Source organism: Lissotriton helveticus, chromosome 5_1 (genome assembly GCF_964261635.1).
Source record: "Lissotriton helveticus chromosome 5_1, aLisHel1.1, whole genome shotgun sequence".
In the NCBI taxonomy this organism is placed as follows: domain Eukaryota; kingdom Metazoa; phylum Chordata; class Amphibia; order Caudata; family Salamandridae; genus Lissotriton; species Lissotriton helveticus.
In genome coordinates, this window is record NC_136065.1 from 47,087,471 (window position 1) to 47,113,877 (window position 26,407).

At 44.4% G+C, this 26,407-nt stretch overlaps 1 protein-coding gene across 1 annotated transcript in view; it reads left to right on the top strand.

Moving 5' to 3' along the window:
• Positions 1-26,407, top strand: part of LOC144754115 (butyrophilin subfamily 1 member A1-like) — a 588,580-nt gene that overhangs the window by 65,821 nt on the left and 496,352 nt on the right. The window contains exon 4 of the mRNA XM_078641681.1: positions 18,683-18,715. Within this exon, the coding sequence (XP_078497807.1) occupies positions 18,683-18,715 (33 nt within the window). The remainder of the gene's footprint in view (positions 1-18,682; positions 18,716-26,407) is intronic.

The following is a 26,407-nucleotide window of genomic DNA, read 5'->3' on the forward strand; positions in this document are numbered from 1 at the left end:
TTGTTCCACCGGGACACTTTTACCTGGATTAAACTGACAACATATCATACAGGTACGGACTTTCTGCTTGGCTGCAGCTCGTAAATGCTTGTTGAACCAAATGTTCTGGATACTGTCTAACATTGCTTTTTCTCCTAAATGTGCTGGACTATGTGCGGTATTAATGATGACTTGAACCATAGAGTCGGGGAGAAACCATGCGGTCCTACCCTTCGTCACCCATCCTTGATCTGTCTGGACCCCTCCTTGTTCAGACCACTTCTTGGTTTCATCGGGAGTAGCATGTAACTGGATATCTATGACATCTTGAGTAGGGTCCTTAACTGTCATACATGTAGTCAGATCTGGAGTGTGTGTCATGTTAACTGGACTGTCTAGAGTCTGTGCTGTAAGCTTGGCTGTGCGATCTGCTAGATCATTACCTTGGGAAATAATGTCAGTGACTTTCGTATGTGCTTTGCATTTCATGATAGCAATGGATGTCGGTAAATGTATTGCATCTAACAGAGCTTGAATAAGTAAACCATGCTGAATCTTGGTTCCATGAGAAGTCATGAAACCTCTCTCCTGCCAGAGCACTCCAAAGTCGTGTACAACTCCAAATGCGTAACGTGAATCTGTGTAAACATTAACTTTCAGGCTCTTGGCGTGTATACAGGCTTGTGTCAGAGCAACTAGCTCTGCTGCTTGAGCGGACAGGGTATCAATACGGTGTGTTTCAATAACTTCGGTGTCAGTAGTCACTGCATACGCGGCGACTAGTTCTCCTGTACTAGTTCTCATACATGAACCATCCACATAAAGTGTCAGGTCGGGATCTAGTAACGGAATGTCTGTCAGGTCTTGTCTTGGCTTTGTCGTAATGTTAACTACTTCCACACAGTCATGTGCGGCAGGATTTGAACTAACTGATGGTAACAGTGTAGCAGGATTCAGGATGTTGCAGCGTCTAATATCTATGTGTGGCTGGAACAGTGTCAATTCATAACCTGTTAAACGTGCAATTGTCAAGTGCTGTGTTTGTGTTCGGTTTAAAAGAACTTCCACGGAGTGTGGGACTTGTACTGTCAAGGAGTGTCCTAAGACTATGGAATCACTTTGTCTGATAGCTAGTGCTGTGGCTGCAACTGACTTGAGGCACGCAGGCAGAGCCTGGGCGACTGGATCTAGTGTGCTAGAAAAATAAGCACAAGGCTTGTATTGTCCTGCTTGGTCTTGTGTGAGAACAGATAATGCTGTACCTTCACGTTCAGTAACGAAAAGTGTAAAAGGCTTACTGTAGTTCGGTGTAGCTAGAACTGGAGCTTGGCATAAAGCTTTCTTTAACTCGTTGAAACTAAGTGTATGTTCAGATGTCCAAGGGAGTACAGTCGATACGGCTGCCTCCTGTGTCGTTAACTGTATCAGTGGCTTGGCTAGAAATGCATACTGAGGAATCCATTGTCGGCAATAAGAAGTAAGACCAATAAAAGCTCGTACCTCCTTCTGGGTCTTGGGCTGAGGAAGACTCGCTATTAACTGGATACGGTCTGGTGTCAACTGCCTACCCCTCTTGGACAGTAAGTGTCCTAAGTATACCACTTGCTGGACACAGAATTGAAGCTTCGAAGGGGACACCTTGTGCCCCATCTCGGCTAGGAAATACAAAACTGTAAGGGATGCTCGCTCGCAGTCACGTTCAGAACGGGCTGTGATCAGTAGATCATCTACATACTGGAGCAGGGCAGTGTCAGTTGGCATGTGAATATTATCTAGTTGTCTCTTAAGTGCTTGACTGTAAATACTAGGGCTTTCTGTGAAACCTTGAGGAGCTCGTGTAAACATATAGCTCCTTCCATTTAAACAAAATCCGAAAAGAAACTGGCTGTCTGGATGAATTGGAACACTAAAAAATGCGTTCTTGAGGTCTATGACAGTGAAGAACGTGGCTTCGGAATCAATAGCAGTTAACAGGGAAGAGATATCTGGGACAACTGGGTACTGCGGAATAATACATTTGTTAAGTTCCCGTAAATCAATCACTAATCGATATACTGGGGGTGCATTTGGATCAGTACGTTTCATGACTGGAATGATCGGAGAGTTACATACATTGGAGTCAGTTTCTACAACTACTCCTTGAGCCATGAGCTCGTCTATAATTTTGGATAAGGCTGCTACAGCCTCAGGTGGCAATCTATACTGCCTGATTCGTGGTAACACTACACCTGGTTTGAGAGTCACACGATGGGGTGTGATTTGCATGTAACCTACATCAGTTGGACCTTGCGCCCATAAATGCTGCGGAACTTTAGACAGTCTGGAATCAAAATCTCGTAATACATAGTGACCCTTAAAGTCACGTAGGAACAATCGTATTCCCTCTGGGGAACAACATATAACTGCACCTAACTCTTTCAGTGTTTTAATGCCTAATAGATTTTCTGGACATGACTTAGTAAGTAACAGATCAGTAGTGCGGGACAATGGACCTACTTCTAGAGTGACTGGCTTTGAAATCTCATTAACGATAGGCTTTCCTGAAAATCCAAGGGAAACATTTCTTGAGCCTGAGAGCGGAGCCCCTGGAACTTCGGCATGACTAATTGTGGTCCTACTTGCCCCTGTATCAATCAAAAACTTTCTGTCTTTCCCTAATACTTGACTGTGAACATAGGGACCTTCTTGATCTACAGGTATCTCGATGAGAGGCAAGCCTACCTCCCTCTCTAGGCTGTTTCATGAATATGGCTGATACTCTGGATACTCAGACTGTGCATACTGGTACATCTGCGATGTAACATGCTGTGTTGCAGCAATAGGCTGCGGTACTGTAACTGTCTGTTGTGCATTCTGTGGCTGAGGAATCTGTGAAACTTGTTCCTGTCTAGGCGGACGTGGTCTTTCTTTAGTCTTACCAGTAGCTATGTTGTGTTTCAGAACTGCACACTCATTTATAAAATGACCTGGCTGTTTACAATAATTGCAGTTCCCTTTAACGGGAGCTGCAGGATGACTGGCTTGATTCGGACCCCTCTTCTGACTGTCTTGAGGAACAGATTGTGCAACTAGTACTTTCATTTTCGTGTCTTTCATACGTTTTCTCTCGTGTTCTTGCTCTTCCCTGATTCTATTCTGGTGGTACTGGAGCATCTGGAGCATCTGGGACGGAGTATTTGCTTGCCAGGTACTTTCAACTTTCAGAACTCGGTTTTTAATTGGTGGACTTGAATTCTCGACTAATTTGGTAACGAAAAGGTGAGGGTATGACTCACTACTTGTCTTGAGACCACTGTTGATACTAAAGCACTTTTCAAACCTAGAATAAAAATCACTAATATCTTCATCTTGTTTCTGTTTACAGGCTGAGATTGCATCCCAGTCTTCTTTTCTCGTTGTTAATAATCTGGGTAAAACTTGAATTAATAATTCTGGTAATTCTTTACATTTCTCTCCAAGACCAGTACCTGGTACACGTATCTTATCTTCTGCTTCTAGGACTGCCCAATCTATCTTTTTCTCTCCCACCTCCCATTCTTTTTCCTTTAGCTTTTCATACACCCCTGCGGGTAGCAGAACCTTTAACATTTTAATGATATCTGGGTAAGTGTATTCTCCCATACGGAGCATGTCTTTTAATTCTCTATGGAACCCTGCTGGATCTTTGTCATGACAGGGAATTAATTTCTTCATTTCGAGGAGTTCCATCTTTGTGATCGGAGTGTATACAAACACTCGCTGCATTTCGCCACCCGCTCCTCTGACTGGGTGGACTTCTCGTAACGGATTCTGTCTGTCTATGTAGAATGATTTACTTTCTGGGGGTGAGACATGAACAAAATGCGGGTTCAAGAATGTTCTATATTTGTGGCGCTGTTCTAGAATGACACTAATTAAATCGGTACCTAGACCTCTCCATTTGTACTGGAGTAACTCGTTCAAGATATCATGTAACGGGCCTGGATCAGAATGTTGACCCTCATACAGAGTAATGAGGTGCTGAATCATATACATACCCACCAGTCGCTGCTCGGCTGGGGGCATTTTCAGAAACATTTGTGCCACTATTTCGTCTGGAAAAGTGGTAGAATCAGTAATCCATCTGACTGCTGATCGGACTAGTTCCTGTTCATGCATAGTACTTAACTCACTATAACCGATTCGTGATTTCAGAATGTGATCGGTAGCTTGAAATACTTGTTCTAGGGAACCTTGTTCTGGTGCTGGATGATGGAAAATAGACTTGGGTTCTAGACGTAAATGGCGATCTGGAAATCTAGATTTTCCTACATACGCTATTCTGGCAGTATTCTCATCGTCTTTATCTTCAGGATCAGAGGTACTTTCTTTCTCGCTTACTTGTGCTGCTTTACGCTGTTCGTGTATCTTTATTATCTCTCTACGGATTTTCTTGTACATACTTTCCATGGCACCAATGGTATTGTGCTTTCCTTCGGCTATATTATCACTCCATTTTGTTAGAGTTTTCATTTCTTCCGGGTCTTTAGACGGGTAATCCTGTTCTCTTATTAGACAGTTAATTAAGAACTTTAATATCATGCGCTGAATCTCGGCTTTCCTTTGAGACATGGCATCACTAATACTTTGTGGGTCATCCCCTGTACGGATGAAACGATATATCCTGTCTAGATCTTCTTTCATATTCGGCAGGGTGACTAGATACTCGGTCACTCTCCTTACGCGTACGGAATATAAAACCATATTAAACTCGCCTGGAACTGGGTCATAGACACATTCGCCAAGGGTTTGCCTAATCTCTGCAACAGACTTATTACTTTTAGGAGTACGCTGTGATGCTTGAGCATGTAATTCGAGTGCTGATAAACGCTTGTATGGCGGCGGGGTTTGAGGAAGACCTCCTCCTGCGGCCCCTAAACTAGAATCATCAACTGATGCTTTTCGTCCTGGCAGGGTCGGTAATTGTAACGTGGGCTGGACTTGTATGGCGGGCTGACCCGGGGGGGCTGTTAAGGGCACCCCGGTGTCTGGAGGAGCAGGAATTACCTGATTTACAGGGACTGGTGGAGCGCGAACAGGATTTGCATATTCGGGGACTGTGTCGTCCAGATAGGACGAAATAAAAATATCAGCTGCGGTCGGTTTGTGACGTAGCTTGGTCGGAACTAATGGTGGCGGGAAATTACTGGATGCCTCTGGGGTCGCTTTTGGCAAGCCCTCAGCAAGAAGAGGATACATACCCTTAATGAGGGCATTCCTCTGTCTGTCTGATTGCTCAGTTCTAACTCGTTCACCTATCTCGATTAATTCTCTTTCTTGGGCTCGTTCTTGGGATTCTCTACTTAGTTCTGTCTTTCTGATTTCTTTTTCGGTTCTTTTATGAGCTTCTTTGCGCCATAACTCGATGGCATCTTTCTGTGATTGTCTGGCTTTCTTTTTCCATAATGCTTCTTCTACTCGCATGATGCATTCGGCATCCCATGTACCCGATACGGGCCATCTATACTTTTCTTCTAACTGTTTGGTATACTCTACCCATAAATCTAGATACAATATGGCGCTTATGCCATGCTTCTGATACATAAAGTGACCTGGACTGTCCCTGGGCGGGACGGGAACTGCTGCTTCCAGCAGACCCTTTCTAGTTTTTAACTGACGTAATTTTGAAAATATGGGCATGACTGAACTGTAATCTAGACACAATACAATACACAATAAACACGATACTTATTTCCCATTCATACCACGACATTGGAATACATAAAAAACATTTAAAACAACAGTTCGAACAGAATACTACCTGGAAATACTTGAAATATCTCGAGAACAGAACTGACTAGAACAGAAACTAGATGCACTGCTGAAACAGTACGAAACTTACCGGTCTCTTTAAAGAGACACGTCAGGACCCGCATCCACCGAAGTGGACACTTCGTTTGTGGGACTGTGTACCACCAACCCACAGACCAGAGTCAATTAAATTGACCCTGTCTAGATACCACCCCAGTAACGGTACTCACCGGGCAGCAAGAACGGAAGGCCTCGGACTGGACTGGACTGCTACGACGACGAACTTCGGACTTCAGTTACGGGTGGACCTCCGGATACCTCGGACCTTGGACTCTTGGCTTGGGCTCTGGTCGGGACTCGCCGCGTTCCTCCACCGTCTCGTCTGGATGCTGGACCGCCTCCTCCGTCTCCTCCGTGGGCCTGAGGGATACTTGAGCAGAAATATCTGCCACTGCGCAGAAGAGTTCCGTCACGACTGCAGAGGGTCAGGGGGTCGGCGTGGCTTCACCGACGCGTGGGGAAAGGGCAAGTCCCTGTTCGGGCGCCATTATGTGGTAAATAAATAAATAATACCCTATTTTTGACTAGACATATATCATAACAGATAGCTCAATAAATAAGAGTCAAGATTCGAGGTAGTAGGAGTTTTTGCAGGTTTAATACAGCATAAGGACAGGAACAGGACAACCTGCATAGAAATAGGATGACAGGGCCCAGCAGCTGCTGGGGCTGGGTCTGGGATGAGCGCGCTGCCTTTTAATAACAATACATGAGCATATATACATAACGCAAACACATAGCATTACATTGCAGTAGGCGTAGCAGTGGGTGGAGCAGAAGGCGTGACGCGTAGCAGTCGCGAAAGATAAGAGTGAGAAGGAGGTGTAACAGGGCGTATACATAGACATGTGATGCAAACGTAACAGAATATGTCATGAATGGGCGGAAACATAGGAGGGGGCTACCTAAGGAGCCGGGACCTCTAACCTGGTGGTGCGCCCAAACTGGCAATGACGTGTTACGAGGAGAAGCTGGGGGCTATGAACTCTGTGCTAGGAGCAGAGACTAAAGTCTGGAGGGTCGGAGCGACATGTACCTAAACCCTATCTAGTATCTGATGTTTAGGGAACATGTTGATATAAACCAGAAGTCAAGAGGGGAAAGGCTAACTCGATTCTAAGACTGGACCATGCATTTATTCTACATGTAGTGCGTGATGAAGAATATTAAATGACCATTAAATACAGTATTTCTCTTAACATGGAGCCGCATAGGCTAGACAATGACGGAAACTATTGATGTAGTTCAGTAGCTTAGGAATGCAGAGAAGGAGGACTAAACTGATAACTGGAATCATAACATAGTCTTGGCAGACTCAGAGGCAGAGCCAAGCTGCACCGGGCACTGCGAGGCAGGAAGTAAGTGAAGGGTCGAGGATACAGGTGGGGGCTGGATCGCTCCTCAGCGAGGCTTCAGGAGACAGGAGCTGAATCTGGTGTCCAGGCCCTTTTGAGGCCTAGAAACGGGGACTTTATAATGAAATAACGTGCACACTGAGAAACGTGGCAACGTTACTTTACATAGGCCTGATACTCATATTACTCATGGGGACTGGGAAATGACATACCAGAGGTGGACACAACTGTAATTGCGTCTTGAATCGGACATGGGGAATAACATATGCATATTGGTCATGCACACATAACATATGATGGATGACACGTAGAGACACAGAACATGGCAAAATTTACTTTTCCACACCAAGGCGAAGGAGACGTTTACAAACAATCCAGGGTGTGTGACCTGTAATCTGTAGGACACAATGCTGAATGCTGATGACCTCTCATGAATTCTTCCAGCTCAGTTTGAAGCAGTAATTGATAAGTCCAACTTGGGAGTTAGTTTGGCAATCAGTGGCATCTAAAGTTTCACTGACCCAGAAGATATAGAGAATCTCTAAAACAGTTAGAGTCCCCTGGAGAAAGCAGAAAATACTCAGTTGCAGTCTTAGCTGATGGGCGCCACTCAATACAGTTGTACAGTTGCATAGTCGCATAGGGTTGTGGCTGAAAACAGCAATGAAGCTACAAGGTAGGCAATTGTGTAACAAAGAGGCTGACTGCACTTAATTCGAGTCATTGTGGGATCCGCTGTGATCACGTTCTGGTGGCAAGTACAACCCAGCCAGTGCACTGACCATTTGGACCAGAATTGGATAAAAATGTAAAGGGCTGCAGTGGCCAAGAGTGGCAGGCCACCAGCACTTGGAGCCTGGACTAGCATGTAACATTTTTTGGTAGGTGAGGACAAAGATGTCGTCAGTCCTCTGTGTCAGTGGTTGGCATGGTTTTGTGAGTTTCCTGAGCCAAGGCAAGATTGCAGGGGAGTTTAAGACAACCTTGGGATCGATTAAAAGTTTAAAATTCAGGGGGAACACAGAGTTTGGTTGAGAAAATCAGTGAAAATGTGTCAGCCCAGCATTCTGGAGAAGCCTTTTAGCTGTAAGAAATAGTCAACTGGCAGCCGACAATGTAAAATCAGGATAGAGAGATATTGCATTCCCTTGATATTGCACATCTCTGCGCTCCCGGGCCGTTTTTAAGATGGTGTCCCTGCTCTTATAGTTCAGAAGGCAGGCCACTATTAGCTGGGCTAGAGCTCTGGAAGGCTACGGATTGGTGCCTCCATTCAACTGGAAATAACGAGGACAAGTGTTCACCAAACAAAGAATGCTGCATGGTTTCCACCAGGTGTCCATTTTGTCCATGGCAGTGGTTTCAGGGAGTACAACTATGCAGATGTTGTTCCGCCTAGATCTTACTTCCAAGTCTCTCTATTTGATGAGCTTCAAAACTTTCTTCATTTTCAAAGCTGTTCATTAGTGGTTGTATGAGCATCTTTAACCACAGAGACACTCCTTTCTAGCTGATCCAGGCACTCACCATGCTTCTTCTTTTATATGGTCTAATCTGGTGGTGATGTTCTCTGCACTTAGACTTTCATCACACAAGAAGTCTTACTACTGCATACATGCTACATATGCTGCATACAAACACAAACACTTAGAATGTCAGTGTAAAGATCTGGGGTTCTTTGGGCCATCTGAGACCACCTATCTAGAGACTTTCCCCCCCCATGCCCATCAGAACCTTCTTATGATCCAGAGATCTCCTTTGCTGATTTCCCCAGCCCTTTTAGCCATATGTTACCCATTAACCATTTTTCCTGACTTCAGTCATCTGAGCTTCTCAAACCCTTTCTGCCATCTTTTACAGACAACACTCATTTCTACCCATTCACCTTTAAACTCCCCAGCCAAGTTTCAGTCCCTAGGTCCTCAGAAATACCCTCAGAATGCTGCACCAGTAGCAAACTCTTTCTTCTATCACTCAGAGGTCAAAGTGTAATAGTCCTGGCCTTTTATTCACTTTGCATTCTCTGATTTTTCAATATATTCTTACCAGTTTTACTACATGAGCTGAGCGGTTTCTTAGGATTGGCTGCATAGGAAGCATGAACAATAACCATTTACAAAAGGGATACCCTAATGCATGTGGCCAAGACTCACATTGGTGTTTTCTTTCTCCCGGTCTTCTTCCTTCTCTTTCAGGTCCTTCTGTGCCTTTAGATGTTTTCCTCCTCCTATCCCTGTTCCAAGTCCTCCATTTCTGGGATGTTTCAGCTCCTCTCATCATTATCCTGACCCTGGTCTAACTAGTTTTGGTCACCTTGGTACTGGTTTCCTGAATCTGGTGCTCCTTGTTGCAGTCCTACATGACCTTGCTCTGCCTGGCCCCGCTCCTGGCTCATCCTTGCATTTGCCCTTCCTGGATCACCTGATCCTGGTACTACTGAGTCTCACCCTAATCCTGCTGGGATGCTGGGAACTTATCCACCAAGCCCTGTTACCTGGTTCTATAGAACTAGCAGTCCTAGTGATCCTGGTTTGGGTCTTCTTGATTCTTCTTGCCCTGGTCATTTTTAACCCTTGGCGTGGATCGCGTAGTAGCGCTACGAGTAGCTATGCAAAATGCACTTTGCACTATGCGAGCTACGCGATTACACAGTGCCGGATGCTTGTCCGCACGGTGCAATCAGTGAAAACTGCATCTTGCACAGTGCAAGTGGTCGTTTTCTGCGGCTCGAGTAGATTTCTACTCGAGCTGCAGCTTTCTCAATGTGGACTGGTAGTGTCTCATCACGAAACCTGACCTCCCGCGTTGAGAATCTCACTCGGAGGTTTATTTTCCATGCTCGCGAACAACGAAAAAGTCTTGCCAGGATGTCATTTTGCTCGCTCTTGGTCGCCAGCTTGACGCTGAGGACCGCGAGCAAGCAAAAAATGATCGCTACTCGTGTTTGCACTGTGCTATGTGCAATTCGCGTAGTGCGAAGTAGCGTGAAATTTGCAAACTACGCAAGCATAGCGTATTGCTTCGCCCAGGGTTACTCATTTTGGTCCACCTTGTACTGCATCCAGTGGTCCTGGTCCTCTTTTTTAGGTTCTCTTGGGCTGGGCTTAGTCACTTTGAAACCACACTAACCCCAGGGGAATCCTGGAGGAGGGAACTAGAGGTGCACCTCCAACACAAAATGTTCAACACAAATGGTGGACATCGCACAAAAAGGGAAGGACTGGCCTCACATACCACCAGGTGTCATGCTTCATCATCAGCAGTATTTGCCCTCTAGAAACTCGGTTTGGTAGAGGTTGGGCCTTCACCTGACAACAGGGAGGCACTTCTAAACTAGAAGGGCCCATGAAAAGAGAGTGAAGTAAAAACCATTACAGTTACCAAATAAATTTCAATAGGACAGGTAGCTATAGTATGAAAAAGGTGGATGGTGAGATGGGGGAATTTGTTGTCCCCTCACCGTAATGAAGGTGGTCAACATGTTTCTGCCGTTTGGCCAGATGGGTCCATAAATCCAACACCTTCTGCCCCCAACAGCAAGTCGTAGTAACAACTTGCAATGTAATCGTATGCGATGTAACGCAGTGATTGTAACAACCGCGTTGTAATGGCATGCGATGTAACGCATGCAAAGTAAACAATGTCTCCCCTCATTTTGATGCAGGCGGTCGCAACAGAAACTGTGGAGGGAGAGACCACTGCTTTCTACAGGATCTACGATCCCTCCGGGGTGACGGTCGTAATCATATTCCCTTAATGGCTGTGGTGCTCACCAGGTACCACCATCTGGATTATGGTTACCATTTCCCACAGCCTTTTCATGGCAGTCCCACTACCATGGAAAGGCTGTCATTAATGGCAATTGGGCGTCCCAAACAGGGCCGAAATGTTGCCCTGGTGACACATGTAGTGCACCCACACACAACCATGAACAGTGTGCCATGCACCACATGGTCATGCACCACATGGTGTATGGCACACAGTGAATGGATGGATGCGACATGTGCTGCAGCCCTTAAGCTGGACCTCAGCACAAGCCACAATAGAAAAGGACAATTTCTCACCATCACACCAGCGGTCATATCACAATTTGGCAGTCGGAACACCTGCATGTCAGGCAGTCTTACGACTGCCGTGATGTCGGGCTGCGGTCCCACTGCCCGAAATCATAATCAGGCCTTAGTTTCAGTATAAAGATGCTTTCTAGCATGCTGTAAATTCATCCCAAACCCCGCTTGTTCAACAGGGAGCATCTTTGATCCTCAACCCACACTGAAAGATGATCAAGTATACTTCTGTCAAATATTCTTCCTACCGCACCAAGTATGGCAATTTGACTGCATTTAGAGGGGCTATTTTGGGGCCCATTTTATGTAAAGGAACTAGAATGCTCCAGGCCAGAAAAGGGGAATTATGCTATGGTGGTAACAGTGTACAAAAAGAGGAGTAAGAAAAGTACCCAAAGTGAGTTTTCTATTTTAATTACTGAGAGGGTAATCTCATGGGGTACCTTCTCCTCATCTCCCCAGAGACTCTCAGTCTCCCAATATTAGCCTCGATCTCCTTTGTTTGTTGACTCAGGGCCAAATGATGATGCAGGTATAGGGAGGAAACGAGAGAGGTAATAGGCAACTCTACATCATCATTCCTAGCATACAGATCACAAATGTAATTTGCGATTCATCTTCCATAATTGGATTTGGAAAAGAGTTTATTCTACAACCACAGCAGCTACAAATGATCTCCCAAAAATCTTTCTGTGTTCTTAAGGGAGGCACCTTCTTGAAGCTCAAACCGCTTTCACAAGTCTATTCAAATCCCTATTTAGGTGGCCAAAAGGAATATAATGTGGTCTCTTTGGGGAAAACAACCTGTTAATGCATCAAAGATTCTTTTACTTTAGCAGTTAGCTTCATATTCCAATGAGTTCTACCATTTGATTTAGCAAATTTTTACTGTTGTTTCTTTGAGGTTCCAAGACCCTACTCCCTTTTGAACAAAATTGTTCATAAAGGAGAGTGCTTTAAGATCACCAAGGGATTTATCATTGACATTCATTTCACAAATCATACTAAAAGTAACAATGCAATTCAATTTAATTCAATATCTTTCTTTGGATACAAGAATATATCAATAAAACATATACAATAAAAATTAGCCAATACCAAAGGGGGCACAAAACGTTCCAGTTAAAACATAAAAAGAAAAGATATTGATACAAAAGAGAAATTCATCAGGGGGTTTATTTACCAAGGGTACAATTATGATTAAAACCAAAATAAAATTAGCATATTTCAGGGGGTGCACATTGAGTTACAGGTGCACACTGCCACTTTCAAAAAGGATCCCACCCGGAAGATTAGCTCTTCATCTTCCAAAGCAATAGCCTTCCCATATGCTGCCTTGTGATCAATCACAGGTACAGCCTTAAAATATGGTATCAAAAACCTTTTGGTATGTATTAAATAGTAACTACAAAAGAATAAAAAATGCAACATAGATTGTTTATATTGACTATTACAGGGACATGACAAATAATCAAGGTTAGGGTTGTACCCCACAGGAAAGCAGAATATGAATTTCATTGTATCAATCCTCAACCGAAAAAGTAAACCCCTTTCCCAACGGCCAATAGGTTTCAGGAAATAGGTAGATGGAGCGTGGGAGATGTTCTCAATATGCATATATCTAGCAACAGAGGTTTTCTGAATCTCTTTGTCATGTCTAACATTTCTATATGATGCATATAAAGCGGTTTGAAGTGTTTTCTTAGTTATAATGGCAGAATCTGAAGAATTTACGCTAGTTAGGCTTTTGTGAACAGCAGCTAACCAAGGTATTTCCATGCCCCTATCACATTTTAACCAGTCTAATATAAGCTCCCTAGTTAGTTGTGCCAATGGATGTTTCCAGGCTGTGAGCCAAAATAATGCAGGGCAAGCCTAAATATAATCTTCGATGTATGGCAAATTACGTTCACTGTGGCAAGCATACTGTGAGGAGGAAATGGATTTTACGGCAAAATCTGTTCTCTTCTCCCTAACAAAAGGGACAGCTACATAGTCAATGAGTGAACAGAAAACAGTAGATTTAAGTGTAAAATGTGTGGAAATCTCATTCTCAATTCTTCCATTGAGTATTACGAATGACTTTTTTCTTAGTACTTCAAAAGGAGAACACCTTTTTTATGAGTTTTACTATTGAGAGGGAAGATTGAAGGTCTAATTTTTAATGCTACATCTTTGTCCTCATTTTCAAATAACCTAAGGGCATGGGTAGATACTGTGGCATAAAGTCACCAACCAATATTATGTATTTACATTTAATTCACTCCCTAATGCCATAGATAAAGGTGAAAAATGTGGTTACTTGACATGCACCGAGTTGGTGGGGATATATGCGTTCAACACCAAAAGATACTCGTTGGTATCTTGACGTCCTTGTAGTATATTTTTATGGCAAGGATTAAATTCCAATCATGGACAAAATGACTGCAAGTCAATTGAAATTATTGTTCAAAAGAAATGCAACCCCACCCCTTTGCATGCCCCCTCTTGGAGGGGATTGTGACACACCTTAAAACAAAGCACCTTTCTAGCACAAAACAGTTAGTTGATCAAGTTTACTGGGTGCTTATTGTATCGGCCAGCAGATTGTTCAGAAACACCATTTATTACCATCACTCAGGTGTTCTGCTGTATTTCACAAAAGCAGTCTTTAGCTTTGGCCATTACTAGGTGTGTCTATTGCTGTTTAACCCCATGGCACTCTTACAATTAAGATTAACTTCTTTAAAATAGCATCTCCCTGTCTCATCTTCTGTATCCAGAGCGTTCCACCACCCCTCCTTTCCTGGCAGCGATACACTCCTACCCTCTTTACCAGAGACAGCAGCAGAATTGTTATATTCTCATTTAGCATAGATTACAGTGATGGTGATACTGTGAGGTATGAAGGCCAAAATGTCTCACCAAAAGATTTTGGGGAAGAAGATTCTGCTATCCTTCTCCTCCTAAAGGGAAATTAAATTGATGACTTGACTGTGTAGCATGTCATAATTTTATAGGATTAATCTTAATACCACTTTTAAATTGAAAATTACTCTGCCCTCCTAGATGCCCATGAGTTCTCAATTGGCATGAGGCAAATAATAATTCTTTGAGCCATCTGCCATTCATCAATATTAGTAAAGCACTCTAAGATTTCTTGGTCAAGATGCCAATACATTTCAATGAAAAAGGCACATTCAAAACATTATACAAGATGTTAGCCCTCACTTTTTCTCAACTATAAAATATATTGTCCACCACATTGTAGGAAAATATCTTAACTTGTAGATTCAGGGAGAAGGAGGAGACAGCTGGGGGAAGATCTCCATTTGGAGAGGCCAGGATATCCTCAGCCTGTTGCCACGATGAATGGCTGGTAGCCTGTTGTGGGGAAGAACAACCACCCTTTCCAACATTGGAACATTGTCTTCGTTCTCAACTTTTTAAAAAGTTTTGTATAGCGCTAGCTAGACCCGTAGGTATCAGAGCGCTTCACATACATATTGTTCAAAACCGAAGGGCCTTACATTACCTAGAAGGCTGACAGTAAGTAGGAAAAACAAGGATAAAGAATACAGCATGAACAATAAATAAGTGTGCAACGGAGGGGGAGAGAAAAAAAGAAAACAAGGTGAATTAGTATAGTCCAATCACCAACAATCCTTGAATGGGAGTCAATTCGGGATATTGAGGTCTAGGTTAGTTGACGTTGTTCAGGCAAGTATTTGTTAAGGAGATGGAGTTTGAGGTCCCTTTTGAAACAGGAGAAGGAGGGGTTGCATCTGAGGACTCCAGGGAAAGCGTTCCATATCCTGGGAGAGTTGCCAGAAAAAGAACGGTATTTGGGTGGTTTTCTTTTTCATTTTTGGCGGAATGAGAAGGAGTGAGTTGGAGCTTCTCAGTGTTCTGGCTTGACCTGCTCTTACCAGTTTGTTGTTCAGGTAGTTGGGGGCCGGAGAGTGGAGAGTTTTGTATGCGATGCAGGCCAGCTTGTAAATACATCTCCCTTCCATGGGAAGCCATTTGAGGGAGTTGAGAGCTGGAGTGATGTGATCAAATCTTTTTACTCCAGATACAAGTCGAGTGGCCATGTTCAGCACTGCCCTTAGAGGGGCTAGGTGAGCTTTTGGAGTCCCTGTAAGGATGTCGGTCCCGTAGTCGATTTTAGAGAGAACCAGGGATTGAACTACTGTCTTGAGGTCATCATGGGGAAGAAAAGGTTTCAATTTCTTGAGGTGTTTTAGAGAGAAAAGAGCACTTTTTGCAGAGTTTTTGATGTGGGCCTCCATTGATAGGTTCTTGTCAAGGGTGATGCCTAGAGACTTAACTGAGTCGGATAGAATGAGGGGGCAGTTTAGGGCAACCAGATTCTTGAGCCACTCTTGGATAGGACGATGGCTGCTTTTTGGAGAGAATAGGATCAGTCCCATTTTATCTGGGTTGAGCTTTAAGTGATTGAAGTTGAACCAAGTTTGGATCTTCGTTAGAGTGGTATTGAGGTGCTGGATGTCATCGGGGGACTTGATTTTGAAATAGATTTGGGTGTCATCCGCGTAAAGGTGGTAACTCACTCCAGCTTTTTTCAAGATGATTGTGAGGGGCTCCATGAAGAGATTGAAGAGGGACGGGGAGAGGATTGAGCCTTGTGGTACCCCAAGTGTGACTTTAGTTGGCTTCGAGAGACAGGATTTGATTTTAATATGTTGCGAGCGAGGCTGGAGGAATGAGGTGAACCATTTGAGTAGGGTACCATTTATGCCGGAGCGCTTCGACAAGGTCTCTAGAAGAGCTGGATGATTAACTTTGTCGAATGCCACAGATAGGTCAATAAGGATGAGTAGGCAGGCATCACCATCATCTAAGGCTTTGCGAATGTCATCCGAGACGTTGAGTATGGCTGTTTCAGTGCTACAGCCTTTCCTGAATCCCGATTGAAAGGTGTCAAGGAGGTTGAACTCATCAATGTGTTTATTGAGTTGGTGGAGAACATATGACTCCAATGTTTTTGCAAGGAATGGGAGGTTTGAGATAGGTCTGAGGTTGTTCAGATCATTAGGGTCGGCCCCTGGTTTCTTGAGAATGGGTGTTATTTGTCCTAGTTGAAGGGAGTCTGGGACACAGCCTGAGGTGAGAGAGGTGGGCCAGTTACTGATTCCATTGACAAAGGCTCTAAGAAATTTTTCAGGGAGAAGAACAGCTCATTCGCCTTCAAAATGGAGGCTTGTTGTTCCTTTTCTGATAATACAGAGAACCAGCTTATGGTCCAAACTTCCTGAATCGAGAGCTAGACAGAGGTACCCTACTTGATTTACCCTGTTGGACAACTGGTTGTGAGGGACAGCAAAAGATTCCCTCCCGCTTTCTTTACATGGAAGTGGGGGGGGGGGCACCAGGTAGTAATATCCGATAAAACCCTTTTATCCTGGGTCTAGGACTTCAATATGGTCAGGAGAGAATCTAAAATAGGATCTGAATTGCTGACTGATTTTTTCTAGTGAGCCAAATTAGAGGGCAGAACTCTCTCTAAACACTGTAATGATTCAGAGTACTGATTGGATTAGAGCAGATTTATCTCCAGTGATAGAGTAGCAGACGTCTTTCAAGTGGTAAAGAGATTCTCAGTGTAATGTTAAAGAGTTGCATCCTAGGCTGAGGGATGTGGCCCAAAGGAGTGCTTAACTCACAGGTGATGCAGTTGATATGCAGTGGTGGCTGCTCCCGAGAAGCCGCAGTGGGGCGTGGATCGGGGAAGTGGGGAAGGCGGGTAAAAAACAAATCACTTATCCGCCAGCTGTCCATCCGGCCGCCACCTCTCCACCGTCCTCTCTGTCTACTTCCTGGCTTCTTCTGTGGAAACAGTAGACACCCGTGCTCCCAGCATCCCCATCGCCAATCACAACTCTGCAATGCAGCGTTGTGATTGGTCTGAGCGCCGTGCTTCGGTGCTCAGACAGGGAATGAGGGCCTGAGCATGTTCTCCATGCAGGTTGTAATCCAGCCTGCACGGAGAACATGCAAAGAACGCATGAAAGGCAGGTAAAACACTCATGTGCACTTACATAGTGCACCCCACTCCTCCCACTGCTCTGAGAGCAAATTCACCCCACTCCTTACTTGGAGTTATTATTAGTTTCTTTTTCCTTTTTTTCACTGCCAAAAGCAGTGGGGCAACGCTTCACCTCCTTGGCAGAGGAACCGCCACTGATTGATATGCGATGATGCTGGTTAAGGTCAATAACTAGGTCAAGGAGAGTAAAGTCTCCTGTCGGAGGTGCTTGTTCCATGATCTCAAGGCTCTTAGAGTTCATGCACGCACCCTCGCCATTGGATATCTCTTTGAGTAGATATGTTTTCTGGAGCCTCTCCACGCTGCACCGCCGGCTCTGCTTCCCAGTACCAGCATCCGCTCATGTGATTACCACATATAAATTGGTCCTTAGGTATGAACCGGCATTAATAAGTTGCCACGTTGCCCAGACGGTAAAAACACATGTTAAGAAGGCCAAATAAAAGACAAAAAATACAGGAACATTGCCACTGTCACGTAAATTAGTCATCCCCGATACATAATTCTAGTGGCCCGGGAAATACACTGACAAATATCACTTAGAAGTACACTCTCCATTTTAGTGGTCCTCGTTTACTAGCGTGGATTCAGCCTATGATTCAACATTATGTTCCTGTAAACTGAATTTCAGCATATCATTTATATCATCTCTTGTTCTCATTTATTGGCTTAGTGGGAGAGGGAGGTAAAACTGTGCTCATATGAACAACATTTCACTATAAGAAAAATCCTTTTCCAGAGGGCTGTAAGGTCTGTGTAGGCAGGCAAAGCCCATGGCACTCATAACTACGTTAAAAGGATTGGAACACAGGCATATGCCAATGAAAACAATACAATCTTTTGAATGGGAATTACTACTGAAAATAACTCTTTGCAGTCTTCTAGTTCATGACGTGATGTTCATTATATCATTAGAGATAACAACCAACTTTATGAAAGACCTTCCTAATGCTTAAACAGCACCCCTAAACTCCCCCACACACACACTTTAACTTTGATGGGTCTATCTGTTGAGGTGCAGCATGATTCTGGGGTACAGATGCATGGCAAATATCTGTCACACCAGGACCACATAGTAATATGCTGCAGTGATACTTCCAATAGTCCTTTGTTCTGATTTGCTGTTGGGGAGCTGTGAGCTTTACTCTTGTGAAGTACATTTCAGTGTCTGGTGTCTGTTGTCCATGGTTCTCTTTTAACTGTGGGGTAGGAGAAGGGAGATGATGACTCATATAAGTGTGAATTCAGTGGATGCTCTTAGCGTTCACCCCCAAATGAGGAAAGTGGCAATGCAACTAATGTGAATGTTGTGTTTGATATGTACCAGTGTGTGCTCACATCTTCATCATGAGATAGAAACATTCCAAAGTAGATTGTGTCTGATATTTCTCTTCTCCCCTCAGGAGCCTCAGCCTGTGACCTGGAGAAGGAAAGAGGTAAATGACATATTAGTGAATTTTAATATTTATGAGCTAAATATGAAATCTGTGGACATGGGGTCAAGTGTAAGAACATATGTTTTGATATGCTTTCACACTGAAGGAAGGACTACTTTTTAGAGGTGTTAGAAACTCATTTAGTTTGCTTTTGTATAAATAAGTGGCATTTCATAAGAATCATGCAAGATTATGCATAATTAAATGATATACAAATCTGCTAATTTGCGCTAAATGTTAGGGCAAAATTAGTAACAGCGTCAATTTTTGTATGTGAGGGCATCATTTGTGCTAAAAAAATAGTGCCAAAAAAGCACCATGAACAACACCCATTGTTTTCTGTTGTTCCTGTGTTTTCACTGTATATTTTAAACAGGATTCGCATGACACCTCAAATGTAGTGGCATCAAAAAACAAAGTGATCGATGGAATGCTTGAATTACTCTCAGGCACTGGCGATCGCTCTGGGCCACATCCCAATCTATAATTTCCCCCCACCATGCCACCTCAGTTGGGACCCAATCATATGCAGAGCATTTTTTACCCTCATCCAATCAGGACAGTCCAGCTGGAACTGTGAGGCTAGGACCTCCCTCAACCGGAAAACAAGCGGCCCAGGACCTGTTTTGCCATTATTATGGGCTCGACAGCCAGGTATAGCTTGATTCCAGTAGCACAGAGAGCCCTGGACCCATGTCTGGGTATACCAGTCACACTTAGGGCATCAAAAGCAAAGCTTTGGATGAAAAGCTTGAATTCATCTAAGCCACTGGCGATCTCTCCGGGCCGCATCCCAATCTTTCATTTCAAGCCCGCCATGTCACTCTCATTTTGTACCCAGCCATTTGCAAACCAGTCTTGACTCTGCTTCAAACAGTCCAGACGGAACTGCCAGGCCAGTTCCTCCTGAGAGTGGATCTCAAGCAACCCAGGACCGGTTTCACCCTTATTATGGGCTCATCAACCATCAACACCTTGATTTCGGTGACACGGTGAGCACAGAACATCGTCGGGGCACACCTGTCACACTTAGGTCATCATATAACAAAGTGACTTATGGAATGCTTGAATTAATGCCATTCAGTGGCGATTATTCTCATCCATGTCCAAATCCATCATTTTTTACTCACCGTCGCACCTGAGGCAAGACCCAAATGTGCAAATCAGTCTTGACCCTGCTCCAATCAGAACAGTCCAGTTCCAACTACCAGGGCAGGACCTCCCTTAACTGGGAAGAAAGCAACCGAGGACTGGTTCTGCCTTCATTATGGGCTTGTCAGTCAGGTATACCTTGATTCCGGTGGCACAGTAAGTACTGGGATCCACATTGAGGCATACCGGTCACACTTAGGTTATCAAAAAACAAAGTGATGGGTGGAATGCCTGAATCAATCTCAACCACTTGTGATCGCCCTGGACAGCATCCCAATCCATTGTTTTTCGCTCACCATGCCACCTCAGTTTAGACCCAGCCATTTTCAAATTAGTTTTGACCCTGCTCCAATCAGAACAGGCCAATCAGAATTGCCAGGTCTGCACTTGCCACAGGAAGGCGTTCCATGGGTGGAGCGTGGGTGCCTGCGTTGGCACAGTAAGATAGCAGTAATGCGTCTTATCTAAGTAGATATGTTGCATTCCTGTCATCTCCCTGCAACACTGTGTAGTAAGGTGTCTTGCTGTGTTGTGCTGTGTGACTTGTTAGCAAATCTGGCACTAAATACATACAGGCTAGGGATATAAAAAGAAACCTAGGTAATATAATCATACAGGCTAGGGATATAAAAAGAAACCTAGGTATTATAATCATACAGGCTAGGGATATAAAAAGAAACCTAGGTATTATAATCATACAGGCTGGGGATATAAAAAGAAACCTAGGTGTAATAATCATATAGGCTAGGGATATAAAAAGAAACCTAGGTATTATAATCATACAGGCTAGGGATATAAAAAGAAACCTAGGTATTATAATCATACAGACTAGGGATATAAAAAGAAACCTAGGTATTGTAATCATACAGGTTATGGATATAAAAAGAAAGCTAGGTATTATAATCATACAGGCTAGGGATATAAAAAGAAACCTAGAAATTATAATTGTTCCTAGTCCCTCATGCTACACATATGAGTTGAGTTGAGTTGAGGGAGAATTTGTATAGCGCTACTATGCCCAAGGGCGTCAAGGCGCTAAAGATGGAATAAAAGGCTGTGTGGTGGAGAGGTGGGGGGAAAGGTCAGTGGTAGGCCTCCCTGAAGAACCAGGTCTTCAGAGCCTTTCGGAAAAGGGGGTGGGAGGTGAGTTCCTTAATCTCAGCCGGAAGAGTGTTCCAGATTTTAGGAGCGCAGGAGCTGAAAGCTCTGTCGCCCCATCTGGCTTTGCTGGTTTTAGGAACAGACAAAAGATGTTTGTTAGCTGAACGAAGTGCCCTGCCGGGGGCATACGGGTTCACCAGGGGTTTGATGTCTTCAGAGCCAAACCCGTGCAAGGCACGATGGGTGAGACATAGAACCTTGAACTCTATTCTGGCCTGAATAGGAAGCCAGTGAAGGTCCTTCCTAATAAAGGTGGCTGAGGCGAGTTTCGGGGCATCAGTAACAAACCGAGCTGCTGCGTTTTGAACTGTTTGCAGACGCTGTATCTGGGATTTGTTAATTCCCAGGTACAACGAGTTACAGTAATCTAGCCTTGAGGAGATTAGGGCCGTCGTAACCAATTTACGGGCATCGGTGGAAAGATAATGTACTAATCTCCTCAGGGATCTAAGGACACCACAGCAGGTAGAGGTCGTTCTGCTGACTTGTTTTTGGAAGGAGAGTTTGGTATCAAAGATAACGCCTAGGTTCCGAGCAGACTGAGAGGGCGATGGACAGGCTCCAAGGGAGGAAGGCCACCAGTTCATTGACCAGATCTCCTCCTTGCCTCCGAAGATCAGCACCTCCGTTTTTTCCCCATTCAATTTAAGGGAATTCCTCACCATCCAGTTTGCAACCGCTTCCATGCAATTCTTAAAGTTTCCGGCTGTAATATCGACGGATTGAGAAAGAGAGACCATAATCTGAGTGTCATTAGCATAGGAGAGAACTTCCAGCCCAAAAGATCTAACAAGCCTGGCTAGGGGTGTAACGCAAATGTTAAAGAGCATGGGGCTCAGGGACGAACCCTGAGGCCCCCCGCATTGCACAGGTTTAGCTGGGGAAAGAAAGTCCCCCAGCTTGACCCTCTGTGCACGGCCGTCCAGGAAAGATTTTAAGAGACTAAGTGCAGGTCCGTCCACTCCTATCTCCTTGAGCCGTTCGACTAAGATGGAGGGGGATAGGGTGTCGAAAGCGGCAGTAAGGTCGAGCAGGACCAGAAGAGTAGTCTGGCCACTGTCGACCTTAGCACGGATGTTATTGGTGACAACTGTCAGGGCGGACTCGGTGCTGTGAGACCTGCGAAAGCCGTGCTGAGAGGGATCAAGAAGGCTGGAGTTCTCCAAGAAGGCACTCAGATGGTGATTTACGTGGGCCTCTAGCATTTTTGCGGGTGCTGGGAGTAATGAGATAGGCCGAACATTTTTAAGGATCCTAGGGTCGAGCGAGGCCTTTTTAAGAAGGGGCTTAACTATAGCCCTTTTCCAGAGGGTCGGGAAAGCACCTTGATGGATGGCCAGAATAATGACTTCCAGGAACACAGGAAGTAGAACATCTCTGCACTCTTTGAAGACCTTCAGAGGGCAGGGATCAAGGGGAGAACCTGATTTAAGCCTATCCAAATACACATTGAGTTGCTCTAACGTGATCAGGGGGAAAGTAAGAGAGCTACCCTGTGGTGACTCTGTAGGATCTTCTGTGGCAGGATAAGGTAGTGGGGCAGGGGGGATCCTAGTTCTTGAATGCGAGCTTCTAAGCTGGAGTGAATGTCAGCTATCTTTGTGAGGAAAAAGGTGGATATCTGGTCACAAAGCTCCTGGGATTCTGTTACCGGATTAGGGGCTTGCAGGACTGATAAAGAGTCAACAATTTTGAACAGTTCCCTGGAGGAGGTGAGGGAGGCAGTCAATTTAGAAAAATGTAATTTCTTTTCTGCGAGCACCGCAGTTTTATACTCTTTGAGTAAGAGTGTGTGTTTGGTCTACTCATCTGGATCTAGATTGACTCTCCAGAGCCTCTCTTGTCTCCTACATCCCTGCCTCAGTGATCTAAGACTATCAGAGTACCAAGGGGCCGAGGGACGCTTCCTAGTGGAATAAGTCTGTTTAACCGGAGCCAGTTCATCCACCGCTTTTAGAATAGCATTATGCAGATCAGAAGCTGCGGAGTCAATATCATTTGTAGGTAAATGGGGTTGGGTGGGCAAAAGAGGAGCTAATAGATGACTATTTAACGCTCTGAAGTTTCTTTTAGATTCCCACATACAGGAATTTTCTAAGGGGATGGGATTGCTGGGATGTGTAAAATCCAGCGGGATGGCCGTGTGGTCTGACCAAGACAGAGGAAGGGGGATCCCGGACTCTACCCTGGGGTCATTAGTGAAGACCCCGTCCAGGGTGTGACCGGCTAAGTGTATGTAGTTTACAATGTGGGTCAGACAACTCCTATAGCTTAAAATTTACATTTGTGTTCCTCAGTCGAAGCCCACTTCACTCTCATAAAGAAAATTCTTGCTGTAGTGCACATGGCCAAATTGATGGAGTGCTGGGCTCGTCATGAGCATGGAAAGGGTTAACTAGCCAGTAGTCAAATCTATTTTTTCAATGTTATCTCCGTGAAAGTCAATGATGGCATGAAGTCATATTCAACTACCATTGTCAGAGCAGTTATGTTTGGAGAGTTCAGAATCTGTAATAAACTTTGAAAAGCAAAAATCTGAATTTGAGCGGTGCTCTTTTGACCTTTCCCATGAGTTGTGGATTGACCTCTTACAGCCATCCAAGCCCCTAGAAATTTGTAGGAAGAAGCCCTCTAGAGTTTCTTTGTTTAAAAACCATGAGCTATTTTCAGTGGAATCTAATACAGCACTTGTGATGTCTGAAAGACCTGTTGTAATCTCTTCTGTAGGTTTTTGACACACCCAGTATTGCCATTTGCTCAATGCTGGGCCATTCAGAAATACTGCCTTCTTATTGGTGCATTTGTTGTACTTGTCCCTCCTGTGGGTGTCTGGTTGACGCCCAGGCGATTTCACTCATTGTTCTTCCAGGTGAACCATCACTACGGGAGAATGGTTCCTCCTGGTCGGCCATTCCTTCTCAGGTGTGCTGTTCACTTTTATTTCGGCAGCTCGGCATCCGTGTGCATCATTTTGTAGTCCTTTGTTTGTTTCGTTTTTTGATGTTCAGCTCTGGCGCGTCATTCCGTAGTCCTTTGTTGGCTCCTACACGATTCTGGGCAGAGCTGGAAACACCCCACGGTACCAGGTACTGATGCTTCGGGCGGCTAGATGCTGCATTGCCACACACCTCTCTCTGACCCAGTCTCAGTCCCAGCCACCCTCTCCATGGGGTCCCTGCGAGGCTCAGATGATGTCTTTGTGGTGGTCCCTTTCCACAATAGGAGTCGTCACCGGTATTTAGACAGGCCTGCACACACACTTTACTGCAGGCCTTTTCAAAGGCGGACACGACAATAAACGTGGCGCTCTTACTGATCTCTTAATGAGACAGGAGACACATCTGCTCTCATCCCAGTGTGTCCTTTCTTATTTTCTGTAAATGTATTTGTTTTATTTATTTATTCCCATGTTCTGCTGGTCGGCTGCGTGTCAGTCAGCTCTCTTCCACACACACACTCTATTCCCCATTTGTGTAAAAAAACTCAAAAAGGGGATTTGTAAACATAAGGCAACAGAAAGAGAAACATCCCCTCACTCAATTTCCTGCAGTGACGAGAAACATTTTACATTCTCGACAGAGGTGCCCTGCCGATAAGTTGAAGAATTTAAGCATCTTTTCAGTACATCATGGATTCCCTTTAAAACAAGAGCATTAAAAAATGCCATTTCTGCAGCTCGATGCCAGGTGGGAATTTTGTGGATGTCCAATAACAGGCAGCTCCCATGGCCCCAGCAGAGCACAAGAAAAAACAGCTCAACCTTATTCAAGAAGTCCATGTAAGGTCACGTTTACAAAAGGAACAGCTCCTCTGGGGGAGCAAAGAACTTTGCCTTTTCTTCTGGTTCAGAGAAGCTTTGCTGAATATTTACTGAATGAGAAAGCTTCGTTTGAAGCATCTTTGGAACACCAGTGCAGAAAGCTTCCGTAGGAGGGGGATGTTAGACACCCCCTTTCCACCAAGCCCTGGGACTGGGAGTCTGAAAGGAGCTCAGATGCTGCCAGAGCCTGGCCAATGGGAGGGAAGGCAACTCAACATGACCTGCATCCTTCAGAAGACAACACTAGACAGCCTCTACAAACAGAATAGGATATATTTCAAAGGCAGAAAGAACTGGCAAAAAACAGCAATCTGACTCATTTGACAGTGTTCAGCAGAGTGATAATATTCAATATATCGCTGACAGTCGCTCACGTTGGTTTTTGTTTTGTTTTGCTGTACTTTACTAAGTTCTCTTAATTTATGTAGTTTCATAATCAAAACTCTGACATGATTAGGGTAACACGTTGCGTAGCATATGCAAAATTGAAAAATATAATCTAGGGCTTATGGGTGTCTCTCACTTTAGGCGCAGAGCATTCTAAGTGTGAATATACAACACCTGTGTAGAGCAAGGCGAATTTATACCACTTACTGCCGAACTATTTGTAAAAGAGAAGGCTTCATCATTAAGAAAGGGTAAGCCACTCTGAATGCTGAATTTCATTCGAAGAAAAGGGTGTGAGCTAATCATGATTTTCTCTTGCTCTAATATTATTTTACACTGAGATTCAAGAGGTGAATTGCATCCATGTCAGAGCTGCTTCCTCTGAGCTCTCATGCTATATATATTTTTAGGTCGAGCCTCAACAGCGCTTGCGCTGTCTGTAAGACCTGTTGTAATCTCTTCTGTAGGCTTTTGGCACACCCATCATTACCATTCGTCCGTTGATGGGCTATTCAGACGCACCTTGATCTCTGTCTGAAAGATTGTATAATGGCAAATACCCCCTTTCTTGTTGCAGCATTTATGGGGTGCACAGCCACACTCAAGGCGTCAGTGCATTTATTTAGAGATTCTTTGTTCGGGGTAGGACCCCAAAGCTCGGTATACAATACTTACAGGCTGACTTTTTCCCCTTGCCACAGCTTCATTGCCTGCAGGCGAACAATATTCTTTCCAACACAATATCAAATAATCAGGTCCACTGTCATTACTCATGTGGGTTTACTTAATCTCTTGTGTACAACACACCCGTGCACGCCAGCAGCAGTGCACAGGCTGCAGTTAGTGTCTGCCTTGAGAGGCTTTGCAGTAGCTACTATGCTGAGATTGGGCCCGCAACCTCCCACAGTGCCCCTCTGCACCAGCATGCCAGCACTAGAGTCACTTCCGAGGCCTGTCAATGGAGATGCCAGGTTTTAAGCCACAGATGCGATCAGACCATGGTCTTCCCCCCGTTGTCATATAAAGAGCAGAGCTCAGAGTAGAACAATCAATTATGTTAGCATTATTGCACAATCATTTATCAACAGAGTAAATCAATAAAGGTAAAAAAACTGGACCCATTCATCAATTTTGAAGTATTTAGTATATATTAACAGTGTCAAAGGAATATT